At 40.8% G+C, this 21,695-nt stretch overlaps 2 protein-coding genes across 4 annotated transcripts; both read right to left on the bottom strand.

The window, feature by feature from the left end:
- Positions 1-466: 466 nt before the first annotated feature.
- as3mt (arsenite methyltransferase) lies at positions 467-5,643 on the bottom strand. Its single transcript, XM_010734204.3, has 11 exons — positions 5,501-5,643; positions 5,157-5,205; positions 4,873-5,000; positions 4,634-4,784; positions 4,352-4,488; positions 3,659-3,728; positions 3,473-3,554; positions 3,258-3,389; positions 2,202-2,341; positions 1,990-2,112; positions 467-1,048 (listed from the first exon to the last, which is right to left on the bottom strand). Exons 1-11 carry the CDS (start codon positions 5,515-5,517, stop codon positions 941-943), a joined length of 1,137 nt encoding a protein of 378 aa, XP_010732506.3. The 5' UTR covers positions 5,518-5,643; the 3' UTR covers positions 467-940.
- Positions 5,644-5,900: 257 nt separating this feature from the next.
- On the bottom strand, positions 5,901-21,405 carry wbp1lb (WW domain binding protein 1-like b). Of its 3 annotated transcripts, none has more exons than XM_019260105.2 (4): positions 20,955-21,405; positions 15,415-15,517; positions 11,781-11,942; positions 5,901-10,367 (listed from the first exon to the last, which is right to left on the bottom strand). In XM_019260105.2, the coding sequence occupies exons 1-4, from the start codon at positions 21,039-21,041 to the stop codon at positions 9,520-9,522; spliced, it is 1,200 nt and encodes a 399-aa protein (XP_019115650.2). In that variant the 5' UTR covers positions 21,042-21,405; the 3' UTR covers positions 5,901-9,519. The 3 variants fall into 3 exon arrangements, with proteins under 3 accessions (XP_019115650.2, XP_019115652.1, XP_019115651.1); XM_019260107.2 differs by lacking the exon at positions 20,955-21,405 and adding an exon at positions 20,599-20,942; XM_019260106.2 differs by lacking the exon at positions 20,955-21,405 and adding an exon at positions 17,266-17,426.
- Positions 21,406-21,695: the final 290 nt, after the last annotated feature.

The following is a 21,695-nucleotide window of genomic DNA, read 5'->3' as shown; positions in this document are numbered from 1 at the left end:
TAGTGGTGCTCACATTTTCTGACAAGCAATCCCTTCATATGAAGCACTCTCTACTTATGAGCAAATTGATCGCAGGTTAAGGCCTTAATGTGGACGTGAGTTACAGGCAGTTTAAGCAAAGCATCATTTATATTCTTTAGATTGTTTTATTTGAAGTTCAAAAACCCAAAGAGGTGAAAGTATTCTGTATTTCATGAGTAAATGCAAAATTTAAAAGAAAATCGTCATAAATAAGTTTTGTGTAATAGAAATATATATTTTTTTGATTTTTTATCCTTCAGATTTATGTTTGGACCCTATTGAATGTCACAACTCACAGGTTAGTAACTATTGCCTACAGTATAGTTTCATAATGAGTGACCGTTACCAATGGTTTATTTCAAATTATTCATGCATATAACATTTCTTTTTAGACTTGTTCTTGGCTTTAAAACACTTACAACACTGAAAAGAAAATAGAACATTCTACTGATTGACAATATTTATTCTCCTATACAAGCAAATCATATCAATACACTGCCTGAACAAATCAATAAAATTAGTAATATGCTATAACAACAGATAGTGTCATATGTTGAGGCAAAGATGGGAAAAGTCTTGATAAAGGTGTGAATGGCAGGGACGTGAAACTCAGATGTCTAAGAGATTTTTTTTTAGCAGTGCTCAATACTTTTTTTTTTTTTTTGCCTTGATACAAAGCCACAGTGATTTTATTCATGCAAGATTACCATCTGAAAAAAAATGAAATTCATACAGTCTTTTCTGTTTTCCATTAAGACACATTCATGTCAGCAAAGATTCATTTCATTTGCTGCAATCTCATTTGAAATGTTAATTAAGACACAAACAATGACATAATTAAGTCTGTCCCTCTGAACTACTATTATCATGCATACGCAGCATGATGCTGGGCCTGTGTTTCACGGTGCTCTTCCCACCATCATTTGCAGCAGGAGGCAGACTGTGTGCTGCAGCATCCCCCTGTGGCTGAACCTGGACTCTGTTTCCCCAGCTGAAGGACCAGCTCGAAAGGATCCACAACGCCTGCCTGTATCAACAGTTCAACATAGTAGAAATCATTAGGAGTTTACATCCTACCTCTAGTTCCATTTAAGTACAACATAGTGATTTTGTTTCATCCGAAATAACTGTAAAGAATGTAGAAAAGTTTCAAAGTGACTCTATTTGTTGTTCTTTTTTTTGGAATGGAATACTAATATTCTGAACAGTCTATATAATGGCAGAACGAATAGTTGCACACTAAGCTTTGAAATATATATTTAACCCTGGTGTATGGCTCAGTGTCTCCTTTATCAGATACTGGTTGTTCATAAAATCAGCATTTGACAGTAGCTGTGCTGTGAAAAACAAACCCAAAAGCTTTTTATTGCTATTATCACCAACTAGCCGCACTGATTAGAAATAATTATCTCAGAACTGAGAGTGACAGTCCAAAGATTAAAACACAATTTGTAATATGTGATTTTCAATTTACTTCTTGGCTGCTTGAAAACAAAAATGGACAGCCATAAAGGCAGAATAAATGTGTAAAATGAGTGATTACAGGATTAGCGTAGCCGTTGAAAAAATGTGTAGATGTGTGTGTGTGTGTGTGTGTGTGTGTGTGTGTGTGTGTGTTCACAGAATGACCATGAGAGCTGATAAGATGGTATTCCATTAGCCAAGAAGAGAACATTCCTTCCTGTCCAAGGTTCCCCAGCATGACTCCACAGTCTGGTTATGACTCCAAGACAGCTGCTTGACCTTGTGCATGTGGGTGTGTGCGTATGTATGTTTGAGTGGGTATGTGACTGCGTGTGTGTGTGTGTAAGAAGTTGCAGCATGCGTCCTGGTGCACACATGTGTATAAGTCTACGTGCACAGCTAAGACAGTGGTCACACACTTGAAAGTGACCTCTGACCTCTAGTGCTCAAAGACAAATCAGACACAGACATTTCCACATCCAGGAATTCAGTTGTGACACTGACCTTAGGCTTGACTCCACAGGACTTAGAGGGGCCTCCCGGTGGCTGGCAAGTGAAGTCCTCTGTAAATCTGGAATTTGTCAGGATGGTTGCCACCTCTGCATCGACCTCCACCACCTCATCGACCTGTGCAATACACCCACATCTGACATCATCTGCGTAGAGTGCCTGAGCAGAAGACATTGAGCTATTCTTGTACTGCGGGATCAACACACCTTGAATGTGTACTGACAGTCAAACTGGAAGCTTTCCTCCACTCCTGTAATGGTCCCGTTATATATGATCTGACAGGGCTTGCTGTTGCCTTTAGGGACCTTGAACAGGCGGTATGTGGCAGAGACAAATTTGAAGTCACCTGTATTACCGGAACAGGCAAGAGAAAAATCCATAAATTCATTGGACTCAATTTGAAATTAAACAATCTGTTATATCTTGTGTAATATATTCATTGAACAATTAACATCTGGCAAGCATCAATGCAATCAGCAGTGTAGTAGAACTGGGTTTAACATATGTTAAACATTAACCAGAGCTGTGTCCAATCTATGTAAATCTAAATTATGAAAGTCTAAATATATCTAAGCCACGATAACAGTCAATAATTTTAAAGGGTTTACATCATTCACAGTGGAGCAATTACAACATGAAGTCTATTTAAAGACAAAATAATGTTATATGTTATGTTATTATATATTAAAACCACATGATTTTTGCATATGGTACAACACTGTCCCACAATGCAGCAAACAATGGAAAAGTTGCCAATGTGATTTTTAAAAACTGCAAATATGGCTCCGAGTAAACCTCTGAAACCAAATATAGTAACACAGTGGCATTTCTGTATTTTCCATATTAGAATTTGCCAGTTTTATTCCAAGCTCATTTGTCTGTTCTTTGACAGATATCTTCTATATCTATAATGTCCTTGTACATTTACGGGATACTAACTGCCATGTCAACTGTCAAGTCCACAATCACCGTTATTACATAGTGTATATTTGTTTCACCATAAACATGAAACTGATAAAATGAGGGAAAAAACCCCAGCCATGGTCCACTAACATTCCATTTATTGTAGCAGAGCCTTTCCAGTGAGCCGACCTGTATGTGTGTGCAAGGCCTTTACAGGCAATATTTTGAAGGTTTTTGGATCGATCTAGACTGAAAGACTTGACTAGACTTGTCACTGCAAGCCATCCTGAACAAGCAAATGAGATGGCAATACACAAATAGAAATAAATGAGTAACAAATGAATAAAAAAGTATCAAACCCAGAACGTCCTGCAGCTCTTTGTTGTCAACAGTGATGACACTGGCCGTAACCAGTCGTGGTGGGCTGAAGCCCACTTCTTCAGCCAACTGCAACAGATCCTTCCACCACAGTGCTCCACCAAGACACTCACCTGTCAAGATAAACTACACTGTGATATCCTGGCATGTGTCTGTGAGCTTTTATGGCAGTAGGATAATATAAATTTTGACGCACCCCACAGGACTTTGTGATTTTTAATTTCCTCTGTTAGTCTTCCACTGCTGTATATGTCACTGAAGTACAGTTCACCGCCGTCCTACAATCAACAATGTCGTGTATGTCGTGAATAGCAATGCAAACATAGGCTGAAATGATCAAAAATGTAATTGGAAATGAAGTGAAGTGAAGTCAGAAGTGTACCTTGAGCACACTGTAGGCTTCAGCCAGGACTCGCTTCTTGTCTGGAGAGAGATTCACCACACAGTTGGAACTATCGCAGAAAATCCATATTTTAATACAACCTCTAGAATTACACAGCATTCAAAAGAACGGATTATTCTCTATCAATGGTTCTATCTTTATATAGCTATATGTTTTTTATTTCTTCTCCTTTATCATATCTTTTGTGCACTCAAGCAATATGAATCAAATGTAATAAAATACAGTACCATTATCAGCCTCAGATACTGCCTAAAATGCAGGATTGGGTATCGGCAAGTAAGTGCCTGCACACTTTACACAATTCAATACTACATGATTTATTAGCCCCAAAATCGGGAGTGTCCCGTTCTCCCTTTTTCCCTTAGCATGTCAAAGTCATGACCTGCCCTACTCTGACCCTAATCCTCACCAATGAAGGCAATGAGTACTAGCCCATCTGATGCACTATAGAGTGGATCATGTGTGTGGTAATGTGGTAAAGCAGCAAAGAAAGAGGTTTTTTTTCCCGGTAGTGTAATGTTAACTAGAGATAGCTAAATGTCAGCAGTTTGATTGACTGTCAAACTAAGCAATAAAAGAAAGTTCTATGGCATTCATCCTCTTCTGTATTGGATCTGTATTCTGTATTCGATCAGGAAGGAAAGAAGAGAGAAAGAAAGACACAAGTCTTACATAATGATATCAAAGGAGTTCTTTTCCAGACCAGCTTCTGTGAGAGTCTCTATGAAGCCCTGGACAAAATTGACATTGGGCTTCTTGTAGCCAAACTCTTTCGTGTGATAGTCCACGTAAGTCCTGGCCACTTCAAGCTAGAACAGAACACAGACTAGAATGAAATGTTAAATGTTAAATGTTGTCTAAAGAACAGTCCATGTGAAGCTGGATTATGAGTCTTTAGCAGTAGACAGATAGTGGGGAGTGTTGCAGCCACTCTATGATGCTGATGCACAGTACCTGGTCCTCGGTCATGTCGATACCAGTGACATGACCCTTCTCCCCAACCAGCTGACTGAGCATGTAGCAGTCTCTCCCACTTCCACTGCCCAGGTCCAGTATCCTGCAGCCCTCCAAGCACTCGGGCACCACCAGACCACAGCCATAATACCTGTGGGAGAAGGACACACACATACAGTACATACAGAGCGAGTATGCGTGTAGATACATCTGAAGCAACAACAGAGAGTGTCAGTGACCTGTCAGTGACTTCAGGGTGAACTTTCTTCAGAGCCTGGCGGATGAAGGCAGGGATGGGCTTGGCTGGAGTCACGCAGGCATTGGTCTTCAGGTCTGAGGACTTCTTCAGCACTTTGCCGTAATAGTCCTGTGTGAGCCGAGAGAAGCTGTCTGTACTGTGCTCATCTACTGCTGACTAACAATGACGTTACATTACTGCAGGACTACAAAATGACGTGTCTTTAATAAAAACATGCTCGGCATTTTAGCCAATTAACGCTGTTAGCGATGCACGTAACATTACCTTGACGTCTACGTGAACGGCGCTGTCTGCGCAGCTTTTCGCGCATGCGCTTTAAAGAAGAAGTCAACACGTTAACTATAAATACTGTCACTTAGAAAGCTAACTGCTAAATGCTAACCCAGGGAGCTAGTCGGCTAACTACGGCAGATAAAGTCACATTCAGCAGGCGTACAGGTATTAGTTATTATTCAGTGCGTAACATTACGCAGGTTAACTAGTTACAGCTGTTTGTGTTTACTATTTAGCAACAGTTTGTGCGTGCAGGTTGAAATCTGACACACGCCACTCGCTCCAGTTTATGATGCTGCATGAAAACGAGACAGAAACATGAAGCGTGTGCTCACCTCTTTCCTTCAGCCATCGTGTCGACTGCTAATAAACTGAGTCCACAGTACAGAAGCTGCTCTCTGATCAAAGTCAACTCTAATATCGTGTACCTTTAACTTCCTGCTCAGCAGCACACCCTGTCCGGCCCCTCTCTCTCTCTCACACACACACATTCATATTCACTCAAACACAGACTGCTTGAATTTAAAAGGGCATGTTTATTGAACATACATCCATCGTGGTTGTTGTAATAAATGGCTTATGATCAGAACATTCAAAGAATATGTGCAAATCCACCTTACACACACTGGTGAAGAAAAAAAAACAAAAACAAAGAAAACAACAACACGTGTCTTTGGCGAGAGGCCCCTGATCTTGTTAACAAGTTATCTACTGTATTGTTAGTCAAACGTACCCTTCACACAACTTCAGGTCTCAAAAAAAGTCTCAAAAGAAGTTCAATCTTTTCTTAACGGAACAAAAATAATACCCATAATGAGAAAAAAACAATAATAAATCTGTCCATATCAATAAAGCTAATGATTTCATAAAAATTATGAAAGCAACTATTTGGTTCACAAACATGTTACAGAATACTATACACAATTTGAAAATATAAAGTGGTTCTGAAATTTTATACATTTCCAATAATTTGCTTTAAGGATTCAGCTGATATGAAAAAATAGCTCATCTTGGTACTAACATGTACAATTACACAATGTTACTTTCTAGCTCACACAAAGCATTAACATATAAAGCACTTCAGAGTGTGTTCAGGCATTGATGGGAAAAATTCAGTCATCTTACCGTTAATACAGAAAGTTTAAAACTTAAACTTGTGCTAGAAATTTTGGGAGACATCTTGATTGTTTTAAAGGGGCGTATGTAGTATAAATCTGTAAGACCAATGGCTGAAATATTTGTGCTTTGCAGACATTGCAATGTGGGTATGTTTTTTAAAGATACTCCAAAAAGATTTTTTAAAAATCATTTAGCACCAGTTCCAATTAATTTCAGAGTGGGCAAACGGTAAACTTACTAAATTCAATTTGTAAAGGTTTCACACAGCATGTTCGCTATATAATCAGTGGCATGTTGCATGGCACATCCATCAACATCTACTGTATTTAACTGTAAGATTTGGATTAAATGCTTACATTTAAAACATTCAAGCTCTTAAAGGCAGTTTAACCTAATAAATCTTCCAAAGATACATTAATAGAACTGATAACTTTTGTTATTTCTTCTTCTATGTGGTCTTGGGTTTCTTTCCACAGTGCAGCATTATAAATATTGCTTGTTAACTTGTACTGTTAGTCCATCATAAAAACAAACATATGCGGGGCGGTCGGTGGTGTAGTGGGTTAAGCGGCCGCCCCGGGTGTAAGAGGCTTCAGTCCCCACTGCAGCTGGCCCCGGCTCGAATCCCGCATCGGACGGCCATTTACTGCATCACTCCCCCTCTCTCTGCCCCCTGCTTCCTGTCTATCTTCAGCTGTACTATCAATAAAGGCATAAAAGGCCAAAAAAAATAATCTTAAAAAAACAAACAAACATATGCTTCTTTACAACAGATACTCAGATATTAAGAATAACCAAGGATGACTATCAAACTGTTATTTTATTACATCATCTCATTCTTTGTTGACTTGTCTTTGCTTGTTGTTTTAGTTTATTTTCTATCTAAACTACAGGTTTCAACTGATATTGATATTTTGCTCTAAAATTACCAGTTAGGGTTAAATACTTCTATTACAAATATATTTGTGTGTCTCTGGTCAGTGGCTCTACAACCATGACTATCATGGGATTAATTACCTTCATGTAAAGTTGAGTCAGGGATGAACACCCTTTAATGATTAAAATGCAAAAATGACTTTACCATTACTGTTTTTGTCCTAAGGGAGCGTTTCCTTAGGAGCAGTCCGATTGTATAACACAAACGCAGTCAACTGACATGGCCATTTATCTGTAATAAACCATATTTATGTGAAAATCGCACTTGTCTTATTGACTGAAATCAGCCTTAAAGTCCATGTAAAGACTAAATATGTGTTCTGAGTTTGTCAGACCAAAGAATAAAGTTATTAACCACCTAGCCAAACTTGAATGATTAAAAATATCGACAAGTTTATGAAATTAGGTGTCACAATCGGGTAAAAATTAGCAGTATTGACAGCTCCAGGTCTGTGGGGGCGTGTCCACTGAATGTGCTTAAGCCACACCCACTCGTGGGAGCAGTCAAGCAGTAACTTTGAATTGACTGAAACGTGTCAGAAGTTCAGAAAGCTCAGAAAATGACATGACTAACTTTGAAACGTTCTGAGAGAGATTATTGTTTCTCTATCTCTCTGCTAGGGGTGCAGGGGTATGCTCAGGGTGGCCTCAGCGTGTCATCGAGCCACCCAAGAAATCCTGGACTGAAAACTGGTGAAAAACTGTTTTAACCTCCAACTCCACATTTGAGTAATATAGCGTTCATATCATTCATATCGTTCACGTTTTTAGCAACTATTTTCCAACATATTTAATGTATTTTGAAAGAAATCTCAGAATCTGAGAATGGATTCTTCAAGAAACTCTTAAAATGTTAAATTAAAAAGGACCAATGTGTAGGATTTAATGATGTAGCCGTTGATTGCAACCGCCTCGCCTCACTCTCATCTCCCTAGCATGCTGGAGAAACTATGATGGCAGAGTCTGTCTGTAGATATAAAAGGTTCATTCTAAAGTAACAAGAACATATGCATGTATTATATTCTGTAAATAGAGCCCTCTAAATCTTACACACTGGACCTTTAAAGAACACTCCATCAAAAGCATGGTAAAATTGTGCTAATGTGAAAATCCAATACAAATAGTGTAAATGTGTATGTTTTCAGACTGTAGCTGGTGAAGTTGGTGATCTAATGAAGAGACTGACACAAAGGTTTGAGGTCTGATGTTGCCCATCTCAGTTGTAATCTCTAAGAAGCTTAATAGTCTTTCCTTGGTTGTTTTTTTGGTACCTGCATTCTTGTGGTCGCTCAGCTTTACCGTCATTGTTCATCAAAAATATGATTTTTTTTTTGGGTAGGCACATACTACAAACATTCATTAAATTCATTTTTAAAAAATGATTCTGTATGAGGTTCATTCCCTAACAATTCAGAGGTCCATTTCTTACACATGTTGCAACAAAACCTTAAGGGACTTAATCACGTACTGCAATTTAAGACTGAATTAATCAAAGTAAGCATTTTGATTTTTTTTTCCACTAAAAGCTTCATTTATAAAGATAAATACATTTTGTGCAAAATAGGAACTGCTCAAATGAAGACTTGTTAATGCACTTCTTCTCTATCACTACCAACGCAGATAGAGAGCAACAAAAATGGACACAAGGCAGAGCGGTTTTTAAATCGCTGAAAAAGCACTTTAGAAGCATGAGTCTACCGGGACGTCCCACACAGTCTTGTTCTAGTGTCCCTGTACAGTGTCAGATTGCATAAGCACACGGTGTGTTGATTCCACATTGCACTCATCCAAAATGTTCCTGCTGTGTGTACGGCTTTGCAAAATCTTTGCAAGCACCTGGTGAGGAGAGCTGCATTCATCCTGGGCAGTGATTGTCCTGTCCTGACGTCACAGCTTCAGCTATCAAGTCTGTGACTGTGTATAAGTAGCTTCCGTTACACGAGAAGGACAACTGAAGGACTGTGTGTGTGTGTGTGTGGTGTGCAGTGTGAGAAGTCCCAATTGTCACAGTCTGTTAAAGGGCTTGTGCTGCCCAAATAAAACCCCAAATACACAGGTAAGGCCACTGTTCCAGTGTGGGTAGGAGCAGGCTTACTCAACCTTTGGTGACAATATTTTTAGCCGAGATTCCACTTCCTGCTCCCACACCTGTTTTATCTAAGATGCACACATTCATAAAAAATACTCACCTAGAAAGTATTCAGACATAAAACACTCAGATACAAAAGCATATGCCTCCATGCTTTGTGTCAAGTGCTCTCTCCGTCCCTCGATGACACAAAGGTATGTTCACTGTGTCTCAGCCCTGCGGCTCAGTGCTGGTGCTGTGGTGCGGCCCCTCCTGCTCGTTGATGGTGTGGAGGAGGAGGCACACCGGAGGGTGGAGGGAGGCGCTGCCTATCTGGTGAGCCGGCTGAGGGGGTCCTGAAGGCCCACGTGCGACTCGCCTCTCCATCCCGCCTAGTGCTTCCTCCTCCTCCACACTGAAGGAGGCACGCTGACCACAGCTGTCGCAGAAGTCGCCCACTTCCTCCTCCTCCTCCTCCACCTCCTCCACCTCCTCTTCCTCTCCCTCACGCCCCAGCAAGCTCTCCAGCTCCCTCAACTCCTTGCCTTCCTGGCCTGTCCCTCCAGCTCCACTAAAGCTGCTGCTCCCACGTGTGCCGCACACACACACCTCAATCCCAGAGTCCCCTGTGAATCGCCTCCTCCTTCCATTGGGGAGTCGATCTTTGTCCTCAGCGCAACTCTCTGACAGGTCCTTCAGCAGTGGGTCCTTACAGGAGTCGTCCCCACTTCCATTTCTTTTCTCCTGACTGGCAAGTCCCTCCGTGTTGAGCCCATCGGACAGCAGTATCACACCTGAATCTTGTGCCGTCTGCGTGGGTTTATTATCAGGCTTTGGCCTAAAGTCTAAAGTAGGGGGCTGTGGTTCTTCTATGCTGGGTCTGCAGCACAAACTGTCAGAGACCGGGGGCGCCGGAGTGGGCTGGATGGTTGGACAGTGTCCCTCCTGCTGTTCAGGAGCCAGTGGACTAGAGGCCACTGACGTTGGCCCTGTGTGTAAGGCACTGTAGGGAGGGGGAGGAGTCGGTGGTCGGTTGACCACCTCTTCATAGTCAGGCAGGAGGTAGTTTGGCAGAAACCCTGAAGAGGGGGAAAAAAAGAATAAATCACATATTTGCATATGCACTGAAGATATTGCATACAAGTAAATACATTTAGCGTTTATAAACAACACTGTCTGATCCCTTAAACTTTGACTGTGACCTTACTGAACTTCCCAGACCACTATTCAAGTATTCCCAAAGCAATAGCGAGCAAATGTGACAAAACAAGCTAATTTCTGGGTCAATTCTGTGCTGAGGGCTGTTGCAGCACTGGGATGGTGTTGCAACACTGGCAAGGTACCAAGAGAGCAATGCTGGCCGTTTCCTGAAAACTGGGGCATGCAAACAGGGAAGGTTCTGACGCTGTGTGAAACCAGGGATACTTCTCAGTGCAAACATTACATTTGTGTCAGGCACCACAGCTTTGCTTGTCACTAGTCTGAAATTCTTTGGTTTGATGTACTGTAACTGGACTACAACAGATACACTGTAGCTGGTAGTAAAGAGGTCAGGTGATAAACATTTATACAAACGGATTTATATATAATGTATATACTGTGAGCACTGGTGTTAAATTAAATCCAGGGTACTAAGAAGTGTTTCTGTACAACTAAACATGTATGATTTAGTTAGTTTTTTCTACAAAGGGAAGGATAACATATGACAATGATAGGAAAACCAACGTTACTAAATATGTCAACAAATGATACTTTTATACTTCTAAGTTCCTGTTTTTTATCCTCATCATTATTAGGAATTGTTTGTTTGACATGATGCTTATTGACACCTATTTGATGTATAACAATACTTGTTTCTATAATTACAAAGCTTGACACGATAAAACCGATTTATGTTTTGCCACTTGGGGGCAGTGCAGCCAAGCTGTAAACGCAGCACTTGTTACAACACCGTTGTCGTAGCGAGCTTGTTAGAAAACAGTTTTTCTACACGTTCCAGCAGACATCGAGAAACATCAGCATTCATTTGGAGATGTGTTTCTGTCCTCCTGGAAAATTCAAAAGTCCAATATTTTTAATAATTAGCTCTACTTTTTGGTCTCCAAGCTCCTGAGAAAAATCTATTTAGCTGCTAAGCTTTAACAGAACTTTTGACTCATTGTAGCTGGAAACAAAGCAGACGAGAACTGTGAGACTGAACCAATATAGTCAAGTTTGTGGTTGGAAAACGGAAACAATGAGCCGAAAGACGCACAACTGCAGCGTCAAGTGAGAATTCTCTGTGGCTGCGTCACAACAAACAACCCCTTTCACACCATATATAGTCATTGGCTTCATTGGTTATATGAAAATGATCATTTGTGCAGCCTCAAGGACTCACAACTTGTCATCAGTCATCACTTCAAGTCATTCTGATCTTAAAATGCATACAACACGATGCTACACATCACGTTCTGTCATAATGTTGTGCGTGTTCGAGTGGTAGCTCTTACTGAAGTAGAAGGGCACGGAGGGGTAGTTGTGTGCTTCGCGGTAAGCGATGAGGTTGATCTCGTGCTGCCGTTGTTGCTGCTGCAGCCGGTGTTTGGTGCGGCGATGGTGACACACACAGCAGCAGCTCAAAATAAAGATGATGGCCCAGACCAACCAAAACCCTACAGCAAGAAGAAGATCAACACAGGTGTGTTAATGTTCACAGTGAAACTGTGTCTGATTAATATCAAACAGGAGAGATTATACTCTACAATATCCATCACGTTCTAGCTTGTGGGGATGTAACAGAAAACACCCTGCTGCTAACACAAACATAACACTGCAGATCACATGCCGCCAACATCTGGTTCCAACATAGTAAAAAGATACACATGCTTGTGTGCTGTATGCATTGTGTGTGTTGCGTTATGAATTTTTTATGGCATCAGTCATCACCGAGAGGTCAAAGTTCATCCTTATCTCTCTGACAAAACACTGACAGATTTGAAGCCTTTCCCAGTTCTTTCTATTGAGCAACATATTTGACACCACAGCTGTATCACATGCTGAACTCTGACTTCTCTGGCGTCATCCTCGGAGAAAAAAAAAAGGCAAAAAAAATGGTAGCTGGATCATCAAAATGTTGAAATTTTGGGATGACGATAGAGATAAAACCCATTTGTTCTCCTTTGGCATAAACACAGTGACAAAAACAACCCAACACAATGTGATTGTTTAAGAACAATTTCTACAAAGGAATTATTTGTGCAACTCTTCTATCTAGGATCCAGTCTAAACAGCAGCATAGTTTGTGTTTACTGTGTGTTTGAAATATGTGGGACGCCACAACATCAACACAAAAACAAATGTGGGAACTTCACTTCAAGGACAACAGGGAATAAGAATGTAAACTGGACCGTATGGCACTCATCGAGATATAAGCTGAGTTAATCATTTCTTGCATTTTTCATTATCGACCTTTTTCACCCCACGATGCCTACATGTATTCACGACTGTACAAATTCTTGAAAGGGATACATTTGAACCCAAATGTCTGCAAAATGTGACATTATACAATCTAATTCAGATTTTACATCATGCTGTCAAGCTTTACCACAGCCCTTCCTGCAGGTCAACTCAACAACATACTGAGTTAATCTGACAAGACATCCAATGTTAGAGAGTGTGAACCACAAAGTTGGAACGGAAATTATTTAAAAGGCACTGGATTATGAAGACAATGTTATCACGTGTGTATTATTAACATGATATCAATATTTCATTTTTAAAATATCATGGTTATCATCACTACTGGTATATCATGACTAAAGTTTGTATCGACGCCTGCATTAAGTCTCATGTTATATCAGGAAGAGAGCACCAGACCAATTGCAAACAGTATCAGTGAAGCACATGTAGCACAATTACTGCACGATCTTCACACCCTGCTGCAGTTAGCGTTTTGTTAACTGATACAGACTCCCTCTTTTACATACGCAGGGACTTTTTGATTTTTCACCCATATATCCTGTGACAGAGTCAGAGTCACTACTAACATATTTTTCTCTTCTCCCTCTAGACGTTCATTTCAGACACTTGGTGGTAAATGTAGTAATAGGTCAGTGAACTTAAAAGCTCAAACATTTGATTCGGCAATTAAACACAATTATTAGGGTGCATCCCATGTTAACATGTTCAAAAATCAGAACTACACAGTTCAGTAAACTCTATACTTAAACATTCAAGTCCACCCTCCACTGAAAATGTGTTTTGCTCATTGTTCCTTCCTTAGTTTGAGCTTCATTGTGCAGACTGCGACAGCTGTTTTATCTGCTCAAGTTTCTCTGTTCTGACATGTCAGGAAGGGATCTTTAACATTTTCAAACAACTGGAATAAGGTACAGCGGATACATTACACCGGGCAAGTAAAGAGCTGTATATAGTTTTATGGTAGACATTTATTTTGACAAGGTGAAAAAGACAATTGTTAAACACAGGAACTGGGACACTTGCACTCTAGCCTAATAACATTTCTTTTAGGTAGATGATTTTATAACTCATGGAAATCTTCTATTTTAACTACTTTATGGTAGTACAGAGTATGACTAAAAATTCTTGAATTCTGAATTTGTCTTATTTTATGCTTGAGGTTCATTCTGAGTTTGAGCCAGAGCTTCATTCTCCATGCAAAAATAAACATTTTGGGAGATCTATGTTCAAAAGAAACATCCAGTTCTGGGTGCTCATCTGATGTCCACATGACTGGCTTACAGATCTGTGTCCCAAGACAGATCCGTGTCAGCTGGATTTGAAAAAGAGATGTACAATGACTGAATGAATGAATTTTATGGAAGTTCATTTAAATCTGTCACAACACTGCTAATTAAACATATTTTTCTTCCTGGTGGTAGAACCCACTCGGCCCATCGAGAAAAGCATCACACCGCCTGTCACTCAAGCGTCTTATATCACCATTTGGCCGTCCAAGAAACTCTTTGAGTGCAATGACACTTCATCTCAAGTGTAAGTCTTCATTCGGAAGATTCAGATTTATTTTTGTGGATAAGTAGTACTCCATTTGGAGACTTCTTTGTTGTGTTGGCAGTCAGTTACAGCTTCCGTGCATGATGTCGCAGTTATGATGCGCTTAGCTTAGTTTAACACTCAAAAAAGTCAGAGACTTTTTCTTGGTTAGTGCTGTAACGTGTTCTGGGGGTGAGCAGATGAAATATTGTGCCCATTGCAAAAGCACTGACGCAACTTTCAAATTCTGCGTCATCCTTGAAAAGTTTTGGGAACCTGTGTAATCTGGATAAATGGAATCTGGTTTCTGATGTTTGAAATGTTTGTGCTTCACCTTTTTCAGCTTACAGTCTTCCTTTGGTCGTGCATTCCACCTCCTTTGCACACATGATATTCCTGTCATTTCACGTCTGACTGTATACTCGGCCACATAAAAAAACTATTTAAAACTATTTTTATACTACACTTGGCACAAGATTGCAAGCACTGGAAACAGAACAACAAGTTATCAGAAGAGACATCACTTTTACTTTCCACAATATTACAGCTGTGTGGCTGCAGGACACGAGCACCCTGCTGTTCATGACTCACCTCATGTTGAAACTAAAACCCGTGCCTGGTATGCAAGATGGAATCAATGCAAAAACAGCTACGGCTTATAAGACATAATAGAGCAAAGGAACACATGACCTTCATAACGTGTGAAGACCTTAGACGCTTTAAACTGGAGATTTATCATCTCATATTAATCTTCAGGTTCCCAGCTTTCAAATGATGTACACTCATTATATGTGATATATATTGTTGATCTGCTACCTCCACCTGAATTTCCCCAAAATATGTTTATTATAAGGAGGGTTGGAGCGGAAGAGGTTAATACACAGCTGAATGTTTATACAAGGCCACCTCTTTAGGTCATCCTCCCTCGATGGTAGAAGGTGGATGTTTGATGATATTATCTTGTTTAAGTTGATATAAGCTGAATTCTCACATCATTTACTCTGCAACAAAACTGCAGCATACCACAAAATCTGTGCTGACTGGAAGTCCATCCAGTATTACCACAAGGAATTATGGGGGATAGGGATATTGTGGACACAATAAAAACTTAAGGAGAAGTCGGATACTTACACCAGAGCTCATAGTAGTAGCTGCAGCACTGAGACTCCCCGCAGCAGTGTCCGGACTCGCAGATGTAGCTGTGGTTGTTAACGCCTTCACAGTGCAGTAGGCTCTGCAAGAGAGAAGCAGGGTCCCTTTAAAAAGGAATCTATTATTGACGTCTCAACTTTCCAAAAAATAAAACACCACCGCGAGGCATCCGGTTACGGCGTGCAGCGCCAATAAAAAAATATAACAGAACCCCCCCCCCCGCCCCATTGCCCCAAATCATGTTTCATGTTTTACTTTTTGCCTCACAGAGGGTGAGCTTACATTTGTTCAGTGTTTTACATTAATCAACAGAAACAATGTTTTTTTGCCAAGCTACATAACAACCAATCCTGAGATCACCAGAGTGTAATTAAAAAAAGTGAAAAGGCCAAATTATATATCAGGCTACTTTCAGCCATTAATACACGGGCCGGTCGAGTGAGCACTGAGCTGGGTTCTGATAAAAAAATGAAATGGTCAACTAAGGCCATGAGATATTTGTGTATTTTTGGAGTGCTGCTAATCCCGTTGATGAGCTGTCATCACATTAGCAGAGCACCGTAATCACTCTGAGGAAGCGCCCATCAGGAATGTTTGCAATTTGTCTTATTGCCACTTTTAGTTTTCTGTCGTCTCATTTTTAGATCTACAGTTAATGTTTCATGCTAGCTTCATTTCCATCCTTTTCTCTTTTAAATTTCATGGCCCACAGTTATGGGATAAGAGCATGCAACTGCTGATCACTGAGGCTAAAACTTCTCCTACAAAACAGTTCTTACAGTTGATGGTAGCTCCTGGAGTCTCCCCTCTTTTGCTCGCATTTCATCAAGCAGAGGTGTTACTAATACCATTAAAAGCTCTGTTCGGTAAGTGTGCCAATAAGCAACGACAGTGTGATGGCAGAGCCAGCAGGCACAATACCAAGATCCTGAAACTCAAGAAGCTGAAAGGAATCCAGCCAGCGTCATTTCATAATTTACACTGTGACATGTCAAACATCGCCTGTGTCTTATTGTTCTGGAGTGAGTTCATTGTGTACATTTTCTTTCTGTACACTGGTGTTCAAGTAGCAGTACTGAAGTACAGTATGTACAAACTGCAAGAAACAACAACCGTTTCCTCGAAGAAAATTAGCATGCATGCGTCTGATGCTGACAATGTCCACAAAAAATAGGGGCGATGCTCAAAGTTGCAAAAATAAATTGAATCAATCTGGTGAATGAGGTGGAAAAAAAAAGTGAATCTGCTTTCTCTTTGTCATATATTGCTGATCCTCCTGACAACACTGCAGATCTGTAGAAGCCAACATTTATACTTAGCTATGAATCTGAAGTAAACAAGTCCTAACCACTTGTGCTGGTTAAGCTGCTAGAATATCATCATCATCAGTGTTTAAAGCCCATATCAAGTGCAAATTTTTGAACTGCGGCCAGCACAAAACCATTTGCTATGCAGCAACTTAAAACTCAAAAGGCCTAATCTGATGTTGGAAAATTTCGGAATGTGTTTGACACAACAGTCCACTTTTATCCAAAATCAATAAGGCGTTTGTCTCCGCTCCAACAACAGTCTGTTACATGTTTGAACTGTCAATATGGCAAAATAATAGCTCCACCTGATCAAAAGTTAACCCCGACTAAGCATATCACATCACGCCCATGAAAAGTTAAGCTGTGAAAGGTCACAGGTGACGATAATCATATCAGACAAATCTGCATAGTGCCAAAAGAAAAGGCAGGAATGATGCCTCGGATGTTTTCTCCTATATTATCTTAATGATGAAGCAACTAAAGTTCCATGTAAGGATATCTTATTCTCTCTATAGATTACCGGTGCAGGTCCCAGATTGCGAGACATGATGATCCAGGGTCCAAAAATCCCAGACAAGTCACCTCCACCTCATGGGTCATTATCCCACCGAAGAAAAAAGTCTAACAGCTCTTAAACATACTCTCACTCTCTCCCCCTGTCTCCCTCTCTCTCTCTCCCTGTTCACCCTACACACACATAGACACACACACACACACCTCTCAAATCCAGGCCCAAACAGTGGACAAGGATTGCTCTACGGAAATTTCCAAGCAGCAGCGGTGAGCAACTCCTAGCTGGGCCGCTGCATGATAATAAGGCGTACAGAGGAGTGAGGTGTGTGTGTGTGTGTGTGTGTGTGTGTGTGTGTGTGTGTGCGTTAAGTGTGAGGCTGGGAGAGATCGGCAAGAAAAGCAGTGAGAAAGCCAGACACAGAGCAGTAACACAGGAATGATTGGTCATGCCCGCCACACCAGATCAGCACAGACCAAACTTGCTGACATTAAACCTTGTTTCTTAACAGCTGTTTCAACCTTATCAACGTGACATTTGTTTCAAGAACCCTGAGCACAACGTAGCGGGATTTCATTCTCTGTGTAATAAACACATGATGTTCTGTTCCTCCGCTTTGTCTCTGATAACTTGGGCTGTTTTCACTGACTCACCGACCGCTCTGTCCACTTGGCCCGGCCGAGCACTTTTTGCAACACAGTACCGATAACTAGTTTGTTTGGGTCGTCGTCCTGTGCTGCGGTCGTAAACAGGCCTTCAAAAAAAAAGATAACACGCACCATCGAATCTCTTTTGAAAAATTAGGATATATGATGTCAACCAAAAACTTACATCATCCATGAAGATCCTTGATTGACTGTTTTTTTTTTTTTTTACTGACACTACGAGACAGACAGTGACCGAGCGAAGAATCTGGAAAGACTAGAATCCTCTGTCTCCCATCCAAAGAGGCAACAATGAAACAATCCACTGCTCTCATGCTATACCACCAGATTAAAAAGGCGGATTTGGTTACCCAGAAATGATTGCTGAGTTAGAAAATAATCAACTTTAATAATGAGAAGCTGTTGAAATGAGCAGACTTGGTGACTATCGAATGCTGTCCCCGGAGATAAGTGGCTACAGTTCTTAGTTAATTCTTGACCGCACAGTCAGAGTTGATCCACTTAGTGCAGGCCGGTAGGACTTGGCAAGTTAACTGATGCACGTAAAGACCTCGCTGACCTCTTATTTATTATTCTGTCCTGCAACAAAGAAAGGCGCTCTTTCATAGTCATCAAGGTTATGCAGAACAAAACACTACTGACACATATCTAAGCAACCGTTGACAGCAGACATTGCCCTGAGGAATGTCTTGAAAAATTTCAGCAGCCGAGGAGAGTCAGTTCAACAAACTTCAGCTGCCTGATTTTTATCTAAAAGTTAGAACAGGCGGTATGTTTGCCAACACTTTTACGTACAAGAGTTACTATTTAATAACCACAATCAAGCTTTGGTTAGCTGGTGGAGCTAAAGCAAATACTGATTTTTGTCATTAGATGAGAGACTTTCAAGGTTTTTAAGATGCCTTGAGAATGTTTCTGGATGTTTGGTTTTTTTTTTTAAGATGCACAAACATAAAACTTGAAAATATGCTGGGAAGCAGTCGTGTTAAGAAACAGACCTCGTTTCTCTGGGGCAAAACAAAACGCAAAAGTATTTATGGGGTTAAGATGCGTGTGGTGGTGGGTCTATGGCTTATACTGACAGCAAGCGTTATTTTACCCCATTATGTCATGTGACTGCGGCAGTTAACTCTCAGCCTCTTAGACAAAGTATGAGGGTGTTTTGTTTCATATAGGCGATTTAACCGGCTACAAAGTCACAGTGACAGTAGGCTGTAGCATGAAGTGGAAAATGTGTGCTGTGAAGTAAGTAAGAAAGAGTTCATGAGAAATGCTAGTGAGAAAGTCTGACAGTAACATACGATCACTGGTCATGATGAAATATAGTTATTTATATATATAGATATATTATATATATATAGCTGACTCTGGGTTGTGTTTAGCATTAGAAGGATGAATGCAAATAGTAGATATAGTTCAGGGTGTCTAAGAGTCACCAGCTTTATGTGCAACAAGGATACATTTGTTCCTACGCATGATTTTACTATCCAAGTTCATCTTGAAATAATGTCAATAACTGAGTGCAGATATGTGCTGTCCCACAACTCTATGGTTTAAACACAAGTGCGTGCATTGATAACAAACAGATACAGACACTGCTTGATACTGCATGTGATAACAAAACAGAAAAAAAGAAAAGTATACAGCCCACTTAGTCTGTTAGTTTGTGACCCTTGACGTCCTATGAGCAGGACAGCAGAGGAGCTTTAAACCTTCAAGCCTTATACAGAGGGGAATATCAAACTTGATTTCAAAGTGGAAAGACAAATAGCCAATATTTACAGTAACAGCTGAACAACACTGCACATTTCTAGGGCCAGAGCATACAAATCATTGCTTCATATGCACTTGCAGTGATGGGGATGCAAATTCTGGTCTAAATTTATATAATTATGAAAAGCTTTGTACCAGATAACATATTTTTCATTCCAGCTCTTCATCAAAAATGCTTGACACATCATAATATGTGCTTCTGCACAGTCAGAAATGAGTCCTACTTCATAGTTTACACGTTTACAATTTCATTCTCATCATCGTATCGTATCATACTTGTGACATCGCTCAATAGATAGAAAAAAACCCACTATACAGCTCAGTTTTAGTGCATCGCCTACGTTTTCACTGGAGTGTCTGACTAAGTATACCCGATATTACGTGAAATTTAAAAGCTGATAAGGAAAAGTACCAGATGCTGACTAATAACATCATCCCACCCACTCAAATTATACACGTGTAGTCATAACAAACACAACAATATGTGCATGACTCTCAAAACACGTAGCATCCAAACACGCTCGGATTGAATATTAAAACTTGGGCAGGTGCAATTATTTTAAGAAATGGACAAATCTAATCTGACTTTTCTGAATTTCTAAGCTCCTCGGCTGTTGCAATGTATGAACACAGTCAGGTTGAAACTTGTGGACTGCAGAATGAAACAGAAAGTCTGGAGATGGTACTTTCCTCTCTGATACTCAAACACAATAAATAGTGATACAGTAATTCTCTTTTTAAAATACTTTTTTATGAAGAATGAACCTGCCATATGACCTGATGAATACTGTTTACACGTTGAAAATAACTTGACAATAATATCTTGACACAGAGCTGTTTATTAGAAAAGTAATGCACCAATAAGTGCTACTAGTTGTTATGTCTACTGTGGCTGCATACATACCTTCATACCTGAAGAACTGCTTTTGTTGTTTATGCACTTGTGGCTAAAATGTCAAGCCTCTACCATAAACACAACAGAGCAAGGCCCCGGCTGCAACAAGAGCTAGTTAGCTCCCGAGGCTAGTTAGCAGCCAAACTTAGCAGGCAGGCTAACATCTTTCTTGACAGCACGGTACACTTTAAAAACCAGCGACTACCTGACGACAACACGTCCACTAGTCTGTAACAGTGGTCCGGGGTTGTTGTTCATGAAGCCAATACGTGTCTAGCTAGTTGGACAGTCCGCTAACTTATCCCGGTAAGTAGCCAGCTAAGGAGCTCGGAGGGAGCGCCTTGTTTTTGAGTGCTCAGCCTTACCCCTTCTGCTGCGGACTCGGTGGGGGTGACAGACCCGACAGCGTGCAGAAACAATCCCATTTTGAGAGCCGGACATAGGCCTCTCATTCCTCCGAAAAGTGGCTTCAGCTACGGCAAAAACACACGCATGTAAACAGTGTCGCTCACAAACTGTCCCCCCCCCCCTCCCCGAATGTCTCTATTTCTCGGCCCCCGTCGCGATGAGAGGCCGATGAATGCGCCGCCTCCTCTGCGTACTGGACATTTCAACAAGGCACGGTGCTGCTGGCGCAACTGGTTGCCGTCGGTGCCACTGGCTGATACAGCTGTTACACAAGACGCTCCTCCAGCACAGCCACTCTGCCTCGGTCTGCTGGGTGTGGCGTGGTCACCTCGACCCGATCCATGTGCGCAACGTGACGGGCGTAGAGTTGAGTGGATCGCCACTGGTTTTGCGGACTGACCAGCGATTGGATAACCGGGACCAGCTGGGAAGAGACTAACCAATCACTGATCGGTGCGTCTCCAGTGCATGGCCTTGTTGTCTTCCTGGGTTCCTCTTCTCTGGTTTATGGGAACACATGTTCAAAATGTTTATCCTCGTTATCCAATGTCAAAACCTTGTAATTTTGTTATCCACACATATAAAGGGGGGAGTATTCAAAGTAAAAGTGATGGGAGAGAGAGAAGCAAGTCAAATTCCAAATTACACGTCAGCCCCCATTGCAGCTAGAACATTCTTCTCATTTTAGTCCATTAATG

This window comes from Larimichthys crocea, chromosome X (genome assembly GCF_000972845.2).
Source record: "Larimichthys crocea isolate SSNF chromosome X, L_crocea_2.0, whole genome shotgun sequence".
NCBI classification, from domain to species: Eukaryota; Metazoa; Chordata; class Actinopteri; family Sciaenidae; genus Larimichthys; species Larimichthys crocea.
The sequence above is the reverse complement of the archived record's forward strand: the minus strand, read 5'-3'. Positions and strand labels throughout refer to the sequence as shown.

Bases quoted from the DNA above. Each gene is read 5' to 3' on its own strand.
- as3mt (XM_010734204.3), bottom strand. The intron at 4,785-4,872 runs GTCACTGACACT...CTTCTCCCACAG, and splicing joins CACCCTGAAGTCACTGACAG to GTATTATGGCTGTGGTCTGG. The intron at 2,342-3,257 runs GTTTGATACTTT...CCGGTAATACAG, and splicing joins AGAGCTGCAGGACGTTCTGG to GTGACTTCAAATTTGTCTCT.
- wbp1lb (XM_019260105.2), bottom strand. From the start codon at position 21,041: ATGAGAGGCCTATGTCCGGCTCTCAAAATGGGATTGTTTCTGCACGCT. The intron at 15,518-20,954 runs GTAAGGCTGAGC...TCTCTCTTGCAG, and splicing joins CCGAGTCCGCAGCAGAAGGG to AGCCTACTGCACTGTGAAGG. The intron at 10,368-11,780 runs GTAAGAGCTACC...CCCCCTCTTCAG, and splicing joins CTCCGTGCCCTTCTACTTCA to GGTTTCTGCCAAACTACCTC.